The 11,302-nt window shown below is 43.6% G+C and overlaps 2 protein-coding genes across 2 annotated transcripts; one reads left to right on the forward strand and one right to left on the reverse strand.

Annotated features, from left to right (window-relative positions):
- Positions 1–2,666: 2,666 nt before the first annotated feature.
- On the forward strand, positions 2,667–4,877 carry LOC131222660 (hypothetical protein At1g04090-like). Its single transcript, XM_058217815.1, has 2 exons — positions 2,667–3,133; positions 3,238–4,877. Exons 1-2 carry the CDS (start codon positions 2,809–2,811, stop codon positions 4,806–4,808), a joined length of 1,896 nt encoding a protein of 631 aa, XP_058073798.1. The 5' UTR covers positions 2,667–2,808; the 3' UTR covers positions 4,809–4,877.
- Positions 4,878–8,991: 4,114 nt separating this feature from the next.
- On the reverse strand, positions 8,992–11,029 carry LOC131222661 (uncharacterized). The gene has a single exon (XM_058217816.1). It carries the CDS (start codon positions 10,841–10,843, stop codon positions 9,191–9,193), a length of 1,653 nt encoding a protein of 550 aa, XP_058073799.1. The 5' UTR covers positions 10,844–11,029; the 3' UTR covers positions 8,992–9,190.
- Positions 11,030–11,302: the final 273 nt, after the last annotated feature.

Below are 11,302 nucleotides of genomic sequence, written 5' to 3' on the forward strand. Positions count from 1 at the left end.
CACTGTCAGTTCACACGTCACTGTTAGCCACCCCCACTAGGGAGCCACCCCCACTAGGGATCGATACCAAGACCTCAGTGTTGAAATGAGGTATCTTTCAGTCAGTCAAAATACTTAATAATACCACGATACATTTATCAAAACTTCTACCCCAAGCACATACCAACCTATGATTCTCTGGCGACTACATACTCGGTAGCAGTATGGGTATGAAACTGAATGAAAGGAAGCTAGGTCTAATGGATAATGGAACCAGATATACTACTATATTGACTGGTCCTAGGTATTCTTATGGAGTTGCTTCGACGCTCTTGACCTGGTTAAAATGCTGCCCTTGCTTCTGTCACCAGAAAATCTACACCTTATACCAATTTCTCCGGACACATTACTGATTCCCCTACCGTAGATCTACTTCTTGTTAATGGATCAGTAAGCGTATTGTTCTGATAGATTACTCTTTGATAGAGTGCATTAATATCCGAACTCATTGGTTTAGCCCCATCTGTTTGAATGATTGGTCTCAACTGGAGAGGAAGAACTGATAATAAGCATAAAACCATCCGTTCTGGTTTTACATTTGTTTGAATAAAATGCTTAGCTAATTCCATGCATCTAACCCATAAATTAAAACCTTCAGCAACAACCATTAGTTTAGCCCTCCATACATCATCCACATTACAACTATAGCCAGCCCACACAGATCCTTCAAATATAAAAAGCGCAACCTCTAGCTTTGACAACCTTGAGCAGGGAATAGAGCAAACCTAGGAGGCATTATCGAAGGAGGAGAAGAAAGAAGCATCTCAGCAACAGGGGCCAAATCCGGAAATGAAGGCGGCTAGAGAAAGACAGCAAGAAAGAAGTCAAAACCAAGAAAAATAGAAGCAACTGCCGACTGAAACAACCCATGCAAGAGAAGACTAGCAACGCTACATCCTCCAAGGTGTTCCAGATTGCAACAGAACAAGGCAGAGACGGAGAAGGCCAACTAACCAGAGCAAGTTAACAGAAACAACAGCACTCCCCAAGAAGCATACAAATCAGGGAATGAACCCCTGACAACCAAACAGACCTTTCGGGCCCACCTGGACGCACTCCCTCAAAGTGGTGTTTCCCAAAAAAAAAAAAAAAGGAGGGTTTTCCAGGCTGTTTGTTTGTTTTCTTTCAGCAATCTGAGTTGGGGTTTTAGCACCTATTTTGTCGATGGGGAGATGAGGAATTGCTGTTTAGATGAGAACGGCTTTTGGGCCTCAAACGCCCTTTGGGAGGTGTGAGTTCAAACGGACCCTTAAAAGAGTTGTATGTCATTGGTGAAAAAATACAGGCACCTGTGCAGGACATCTTAGTCATGTATCGTATGCGACCCACCATGTGAATGACAAACACAGATATCGTCCATTCACTCATCGCCCCACCATTGTGGATGATCTGGCCACACAAATTCTGTCTATCCAGTCACCAGGCAAACAATCTGCATACAATCTGAACCATCATCAATCTTTCTTAAATCGCCATCAGCTCTTCTCATCTACCAAATGAGTTCACCTGCGGATGTGGCTTAGGTCGGTGGACCCTGACTGTGGGGCCACCATCATCTTTCCCTTACACCCATGCCATCCATCGGTTTTGACAGTTTATTTTAGTGAAAGATCTCAAAAATGAAGCAGATCCAAATCTCAGGCAGACGACACCAGAGGAAACAATGGTTATTGACCATTAAAAACTAATTGTGGGCCACAAAAAATTTGGATCAAGCTGATATTTACGCAGTCCATTCATCCAGGTCTTTGTGACCTTATTAACAGGTTGAATGGCAAATAAACATTTGGGTGGCCCCCAAGAACTTTTTAATGGTGGGTATTCAATCAACTCAGTTTCCTCTTGTGCGGTCCACCTGATATTTGAATATGCTTCATTTTTGGGATCATGCTATAAAATGAGCTGTCAAAACGCATGTAAGGCAAATACATCACAGTGGGCCCAACAGTCAGGGATCCACCGAAGCCTTCACCTGCCCTGCCAGGTCACGAACTAGCAGCACGTGCCTGATTCGTAGGTAGCATGCCCCATATACGTGCCAGGTTGGCATATGTAGCCTGCATATGGAGGTGTGTGGTCTTAGAAAAGCTATTGCTTGCTACTAATTTTCTTGTGAAGTAGATTTCGATTTTAGCTTCTTTTTCTCTCTTTTCGTTGCTAGTGGTTGAAGATAAATCTGGAGAATTGAAAAAAAGTCAAAGGTGGCTTAAGGCAATGTACGACGCCTTTTAATACATGTTGTTGCCTTTGCAAGCCACATCTGCCATCCCTTTCTGCCCCACCACCTGATGATCTGATCCAGACCATTCAACTAGAAGCTGCTATAGTGTACTGCATATGAAACATGTATAATTGGAATTCTTGATGAACGGTCTGGATCATCATGTGTGATGTCCTAGCCACTTATTGGATGGACTCCATTGTGTCAATGCCTTGTCTAAAAGTTATTTGTACACATGTAAAATGAATGGGCGGTTCAAAGAAATTGGCCAACTGTCTAAACTCATCTTACGATATTAGGCCATGTGGGGAATGTGGCCCATCCGAAGATCATCGTCTATATCTTAAAGAACATTAGCCGAGTGGGGCCCACTTGATTGGTTGCCTTGGATCAAATACCTCAACCAAGCAATTTTCTAATAATAGTAACAACAGGAATTGAAGAATACTCTAGTAGATTACTGTCGCCATGCACATGTAACCACCCCCCCGGAGAGACTCATGCATGTACATTGATCCAGACCGTCCAAAGCAAGAGCCCAACGATGGATGGAGTATAGGCCAAAGATCAGATGGATATGGTTAAAAGAGACGAATATCAGACACCACCAACCTGCTGCACAAGGGATGCTAGTAAGTTGGATTCGTTTGAAATACACACAACATTTTATTCGTTCCTCTACAGGAAAGGCATTCCTTCAACAATCAAAGAAAACCCTTCACACTCATTTCCGCAATTTCCATTTGATTCCATTGAAAGGCTTGGCAACCTCTCCCCTCTCTCCCATTTCAACATCCACCTCCAAGGAAATGGAGGTTTTGCCCATCAGAACCACCTTCACGCTACCAGCTCCAATACCACCATGGCCATCAGGTAATTCTTCAATGCTAATCACGTCAATTTCCATATGGGCTTCGTTCCTTGTGGCATTTTCTTCATTGGTTTCATCTGCATGAGGAATGGGTTTTGAATTGCAGGAGAGGGATTTGCAACAGGAAGTATAGACCTAGGAGGGCTAGAGGTGCGCCAGATCTCTACCTTTACCAAGGTTTGGGCCACTCATGAAGCGGGTCCTGATAACCTGGGCGCCACATTTTTCAGGCCTTCACCTATACCAGCTGGATTCTTCATGCTAGGTTGCTATTGCCAACCCAACAACAAGCCCCTTTTCGGATGGATTCTTGTCGGAAAGGGCGATGACAATGGCGACGAAGCTGTTGCAGGAGTGCTCAGGAAGCCGGTGGATTACACGCTGGTTTGGAGTAGTGAAACTGTGAGAATTAAGCAAGATGGTTATGGCTACATTTGGCTACCATTGCCACCACAAGGCTACGAAGCAGTTGGCTTTATCGTCACAAATTCCAGTGAGAAACCATCCCTCGATGAAATGAGATGCATTCGTTCAGACCTCACTGACCCATGCGAGAAAGACATGTGGATATGGGGAACCAGGAAGGTCAATAATGAGAGTGTAATTAATGTCTATGGCTCGAGACCTAAACATAGGGGGACTCGAGCATTTGGTGTTTGTGTAGGCGCCTTTATCGCTCAAGTGGACGGGAGCGCTTCACCTTTAACCTTAGCCTGTTTAAAGAACAAGGATTTTGGTCTATCGTGTATGCCAAACCTTAGCCAAATAGATGCACTAATGCAGGCTTACTCCCCATGGATCTACTTCCATCCCAACGAGCGTTACCTCCCCTCCTCGGTGAGCTGGTTCTTTAACAATGGAGCTCTACTCTATGAGCAAGGAGGCTCGAAGCCGAGCCCAATTGACCCTATCGGGTCGAACCTTCCGCAGGGCGGTTCAAACGATGGCTCTTTTTGGTTGGATCTTCCTGTTGACAAGGGGGGCAAAGAAAGGGTTAAGAGAGGAGACTTGGAAAGCTCGGAGTGTTATTTACACGTAAAACCAATGCTAGGCGCAGTGTTCACAGATATAGCGATATGGGTCTTCTATCCTTTTAATGGGCCGGCAAGGGCTAAGGTCACATTTGTAGATGTAAAGTTGGGGAAGATAGGGCAACATGTTGGAGACTGGGAACACGTGACATTGAGGATAAGCAATTTCAATGGCGAGCTATGGAGAGTTTTCCTTTCACAGCATGGTATTGGAAGATGGATGTATGCATCGGAACTAGAGTTCCAAGGAGGGAACCACGTCGTAACATATGCTTCATTGCATGGTCATTCTTTCTATGCAAAGCCAGGACTTGTTCTACAAGGGAATAGAAAATTAGGCATAGGAATAAGAAATGACTGTGGGAGAGGCAAGCTGAGCATGGACATGGGCATGAGGTACATTCTGGTTGCAGCTGAGTACTTGAGTTCAATTATCGAACCTCCATGGCTTGATTACACAAGGGAATGGGGTCCAAAGATTAGTTACAAGGCTGCGTCTGAGATATGTAAGGCGGTGAGGTTTCTTCCCGGGAAGCTTAAGCCTATGGTGGTGGACTTGATTAACAAACTCCCAAAAGAAGTGCTCGGGGAGGAGGGGCCTACCGGTCCCAAAATGAAGCGGAGTTGGAATGACGATGAAGTGTAAGCATATCATTAGCAAGAGAATACATGCCTGAATTTACAGGAGATATCGATGTAATTTGTAAACAATTCCATCTTTTAACTTGCATGATGATGAAGTCTGTGTGTTGTTGTGGGAGAGATGTCATGTTAATGGTGAAGGGCTAAAGTTAATATTCTCACTCCCTTCTTTTTTTTAACACACGCGCACACACACCCCACACACTCACACCATAGTGGGATTTCACCACCTATGGATACTCGAACCCTTGACCGGGTGTTGAAACTCCTAAGAGTCTACCACCCGTGCAAGAGTAAAGGATCCTTAATATTCTCACTCCTCTTTACTTGTTATCCTTGCATGGGAAATAGATTAATGCACTAAGTTTAAGTTGGATGTCTGAAATGGAAGCAACCAAGCAATTGGATGAATTGATAAACGAAACAAATGATGATAACATATTCAAAACCATCAGTTACACTCTGACAGGGTGTCCTTGTCACAATCCGATCCGAAAGAGTGCTCCAGCGTACAATCAAATCCCATCAGGAGAGTTAACAAGGAGATACTGAGTAGTCTTCCCCAGCCTCTCCATCCCTCTCCGATAGCAGCCACCTTCCTGTCCGTCTACCCTAAATCCTCACACAGCCAACTCCCCTGATCTCTATATTCCACCTAGAGTCATACAATAATTCGAAACCCACAGGTACAAATGGTCTCAAGCCTGTTGCTGAAGGCAGACAACACTCATTGGAGTGGACTAGAGCATCTATACTGGAATCCTTGGCTATATTTCACAGAAACCGCAGGCAAAGAGAGAAATGGTGCAACACAGCAAGTCAATGAAATCTTAACACCGGAATTGCAAAGAAATGGACAAGAATACATGCACAAGAATATTTGATAGAAAGGGAGAGATACTTTATTGATATCAAACTTCTTCTTACAATACTTTTAAGGGGGGGTGGAAACTAACACTTAGAATGTAGGAAATGATCCTCCAAATCTTCAATCGCATCTTCAAACTAGCCCCTATATATGGCTATATCTTCAATTGCTTCTTCCCTTTATTTCAATCACATCTTTAAATCCACCTCCATATTTTCCACAAATGGTAAATTCCACATTCTAATATCTAGGCCTCAAATATATAAATAAACAATCAAAATCAGCACATGTTGGGCTCTGTGGTGGGTCATGGGCCTACATCAATTCTCCCCGGCTTTGAAAAAACTCGTCCTCAAGTTGGAAATCAATCTCAACCTTTGGACTTGTACTACCTCCATGAAGAATCTTCTTCTTCTTTGGTGGAAGCTGGTGGTGCAACCTAAATATCAGCTTGGCACAACCTTCATTGGAGTCCAATATGGATGATGTCTCTTTCGGTTACGGTTTTGTGGGTGCCAACTTTCATTGTAACTTTAAAGTTCTTCATAGATCTTGAAATATTTGCCTCATTTTCCATGCAATGGTCATCCTTTGCGGAAGTGTTTCAATTTGACTATTTGCATGTCTATCAATGTAACTGCCATTATCAATGGATCCATTGGTTAGGTACAACGTTAATGTGTCAATCATTTCAGAGGTTAACTTTAACTTCGACTCTGGGGATTTCTTTGTTGTTTCCAGAATTTCTACTTCAATTTCAGGTTCTCTGTCACGTTCCAACAATCGAAGGATTCGATCATTGATATTTTTGTAAGCCGGGGCCCCCTCATTGTCGGATAGGACCTTGGTAGGGACCTCCTATGTGTCCACATGCTCCAACTTCGGTCTCCAGGTTCTCTCTATGTCGGAGCTCTCCCACTTGATTAATGAATTGCCTACTACATGCATGAGTTAATCTTATCCACTCTGTGAGCGCATGGATCAATTGGATTGCATGCATAAACTCTTCTTGTGTCACCCCCTTTGAAGCCATTAGGAGTGTGATCCGGATATCGAGTCAATGATATCTCGGCACCTAAATCGCAAAGAAATGTACAATAGTATATCCACAAGAATATTTGAGTAGAGCAGGAGACATACTTTTGATATCAAATTTCTTCCACAATACTTGAGAAAAACTAACACTAAGAAAATTTTGGAATGACTACCTCCTACACCACTCTCCTTTTATAGACCCTAAATAAATCTTCAATGAGAATCCCACTCAACGAAGAGATTGATTTCAAATCAATCATAATTGATTTCAGATCAATCTAATCTACCTAAAGTGGTAAAAGCCTAATAATAGCAAATCTAGGAAATAATCCTCCAAATCTTCAATCACATCTTCAAATTAGCCCCTATGTCTTCAATTACATCTCCCCATAACTTCAATTACATCTTTAAATCAGCCCCATATTTTTCATAAATAGAAAATTGCAAATCTTGATATTTAGGCCCCAAATATATAAATAAATGTTCCAAAATCAGCACACGTTAGGCCTTGTGGTGGGTCATGGGCTTACATCAAGAAGGGATGCTGGTATTATGAATTTAGGAAATTCAAGAATCGGTTGCCAAGATCTTTCAGTTTTTTTGCTATCATCAATACAAAATATGCAACTAACAAGAAGTCATCCCTAGAAATGGAAAGCAAGCAATGCTTCCGTAGGGGATCAGCAAAGAGAAAGGTTGTTCAAAGTTGGTGGGTGGGGTGGTTCATGATATAGCAACAAGAAACTTGAACTCCTAGTAAACTAATGGTGAAAGCTTCTGATGAAAGAAATGGACACAATCCATACCAATTAGACTGCTACCACCAGATAGTTGGTGGATGACTAGATGAGGTCTCACAAAGAGTTGATGATGCTACAACTGATTGGAGCTCGTATGCCAAGCAGGCAAGGATCCAGCAGTGAACATTTCCATAAAGCTGGCAAATCTGGCAAGAAATGGCATGAAGCATAGCAGTGAATATTTGATTTGATTTGGTTTGTTATTATTTGCAGAGATGGTTACGAGTTCCAGAATCCAAGAAATCCCATGCACTAACTGATTGCTGCTTCTTAAGCACAACAAAGCTGATGAAGAATCAAGGAATATCTTGAGGGACACCCAGATCCATAGCTCAACTGGCAGACTGAGTGGAGATACCTCGTTTCAACACTTGAGGTCTTGGTATCGATCCCTAGCGGGGGGGTGGCTAACACGGAGTGTGTGTACTGACATGGGTGTGTACTAACAACCTAACCCAAAAAAAAAAAAGGAATATCTTGAGGGCTTAAATGGCTATAGGTTGCAGTTGATGTTCCTGAAGAATCTAACATGAAGCACCCCCATCCCCCTCCCTCTAGCAACAAGACTGTCAAGAGTCATCTCTCTATTACTCAAAACTACAATAGCTTCCTGGGCATTCTATGTGGTTATGCACAATTCATGGAAAAAAAAATCAAATCAAATCAAATCAAATCAAATTCTATGGCACCAGTGGGGCAGATGAGAATGATAATTGGCACAAAACCGACTGTGTGAAAAGAAGCAACTATTTGTATTAAACATGGAAGAATCACAAGTTTGTATATCGTAACTCCAGTTGAAAACTGACTGTAACTTCTTTTTTCTTTTTCTTTTTCTTTTTCTCTTTTTTTTTTCTTCCTTTGGCAATGAACACGAGTTGACATTGAAGCCAAAAGAATGCCACAGAAGAATGTTCATCATCATCATCACCTTATCACAACTAATTAGGGTTGGCTACATGAATCCTGTACTGCCATTCTTATCATGATAGAAGTTGTGGCAAAAGCTTCACGGCGGCTGCCAGCCTGATGCAACCTGCCTCCTTTACTGAGGGTTGGGATCAGGAATGAGAGCACAAAACTCCATGCGGGCTGCCAGCCTGATGCAACCCGCCTCCTTTACCTGGGCTTGGGATCAGGAATGAGAGCACAAAACTCCCATAATCGTTATTCCTCAAGTCACTCAATTAAATTTTTCATAACAAAACACTGACATTGGAGAGTCGCATTAGATATTTTACCCATCATAATATATTATGAACTGATAAAACATTATGTAGCTGATCTGCTGTCTCTTAACAGTCAACCAAAACAGGGCATCTACGTCAAAAGCTAAACAACACTTCCCCAACTTTTAACTTCTCTATTAGCATTTTCTATTCTTGGGACAGTTGAACTTCATGATCTGCACAAATTCAATACAGAAAATACAGCAGCATACCTCACTATGATATAATTCGATATATATCGTAAGGCATGAGGAATAGAACTCGAAGCAGGAACAATTGCTATAAAAGAAATGACTAATCAACAGAACAAGATATGAAAAATAGATACATCATCGGTTTTTTTTTTTAAAAAAAACATATTCTCAACACTGTAACTTCAAAATCAAATTGTGAAGTGATCAATGGAAATCAAGCAACTGACCCAGAGCTTGTACCAGCCTATTTCCCACTTGGGTCAGCAAGTATTGATCCCATCCTTGCAATCCCTCGTCAAGTTATTGAACGTCTCCACACGGGTCTTTGCTCTATATAGAACTTCTGTATCGACTGCTACTCTCATATACCCATCAAAATCCACAGGTCGCCCATCATTTAGAATCCTTGTTTCGTTGTACCACTCGCTCTTGTTCCCCCATAATTCCTGGTAATCATCGAGCAAATGCACCTTGAAATTAGACCTCAGCTTATCAAAGTAGTAATAAAACGGCTCATTTGTTGCAATGTACAGATTCCTCCAAGGCTTTATCATCAGCTTAAGCTTCTCAAGAAGTGCGTCCGGCGACGTATCCCTATCAAGATTCGGCCACAACTCCTTGTTCTGCGCCTTCTCTCCCCTCACTACGTGGACCGCATCAAAATCCCAATCCATTCGACCGCTGATCTCCGAGACTATATTCATCAGCCGCTTCGATTTCCATACAGCATGCCACGGCCGCTGCAAATACTTCGCAGCAGGTCCCTCACAGACCCTGTACCAGTAATTCTCAGGCTCTGGTGCATCAAACTGCCGCCATATGATTGTGCTCTTATCCTTACTCAACTGCATCGGTGTCACCTTGTGGCTCGCGACCTTCCGGACCGGGACCCTGTTCTTCTTCCGCCGGATTCGGTCCCACTTCTTCCAATCCCGCAGAAATTCCCCTTCTTCGACAACCGATGCCACTTCCTTCAGATGCTCGAAATCGAAGTAGTACCGGAAATCCTTCCCTTCTTCGTCTTTCTTACTCTGAGTATACGTCCCGGATAAGCAGATGCTGAGATCCATTACGAATGTACGGTTGAGATACATAGCCTCGCCGAGGCCACACAGAAAGCTCCAGAGGTAGTGATTCATGCCTTTACAGTAGTCTCCTCCGCGAGAGTAGTACAAGTACTTCCCCTTCCTGAAATCCGACTCGGATCCGACGGTCGGGATCGTATCATTGATGTCATCATCGCGGAACCTCGGGTTTGCCCTAGCAGATCCAGGTTCTCGAGGTTCCGGCCTTGCCCGCGTCGGGCGGCGAGCATTCGCCCCTGAATGCCAGCCACCGGCATTCGCAACCTCAACGGCACAATTCTCGCCGACGGCGAGCTTAAATCTGCGAAAGTCACGGTACCTACGCCACGACTTCTCCTTCTTATTACGGAAACGCCAGGAGACATCGCACTCGCCGGCATTGGGGCCGGGGACGGGCGGCTGGTAATCGAGGAACAGGATCGATTTGAAGATCTTGATGTTGAATTTCTGGATGGCGATCAGGACGCGCGGATCGGAGCAGTTGATGGAGCTGGAGGAGTCGGCGGAGCAATCAGTCGGTTGGATGGGGGCGGAAGCTGCGGACACGGAGACGACGGTGGAGATCGGGGCGGGGGCCGGGGGAAGGGGAATGAGATCCTCGCCGGTCCTAAGGACGGAATCGTCGGTTTGAAAGGTAGAGTTAGGGACGATGGAGATGAAGTTGCGGGTGAGGGCTTGGGAGGATTGGAGCCAAGGGTCGGGAGGTTGGTAGGTGATGGCAATTACTGTAAATATGAGTACGGAGAAGACGAAAAATGAAAAGCAGACATTGCTGATGAGCTTTATGAGGCTTTGGCCTATTGGCTCTGCCGTGGGTGAAGGATTCATTTCTGGTTGCAGGGAGAGGGAGTTGGGGATCTTGGGATAGAAGAGAAAGATGAAGATTGCTTAGCAATGGGGCTTAAAGTTATGAGAAAATACAGTAGTTGCCATCATAGCTGTGAACTTGATTAAGACTGTCGAAGGTTTTATTAGGACACTGACTTTGTTTGGACTTGGTAAGAGAAGTGCGATGGCTAATCGTATGCTGGAGGAATAAAACGGTACGCGTGGCGAGTGTGTTTGGACAGTGCATATCACTTTTTGGATTCAGAAGGATTGTGAGAATTGTCAGAGAATCCGCGCCTTTAGTCTCTCGAGTCCCACTGTTAATTGGGCGTCAAAACCATGGCAAATCCCAGTCACTTAATAGTACGACTAAACAAAGGTGACGCTACCCACATGTCCAACGTATAGTACGATGCTAATGATGCTCTAAAACTATTCAAATACTGAAATACATCACTA

Source organism: Magnolia sinica, chromosome 13, assembly GCF_029962835.1.
Source record: "Magnolia sinica isolate HGM2019 chromosome 13, MsV1, whole genome shotgun sequence".
NCBI lineage: Eukaryota > Viridiplantae > Streptophyta > Magnoliopsida > Magnoliales > Magnoliaceae > Magnolia > Magnolia sinica.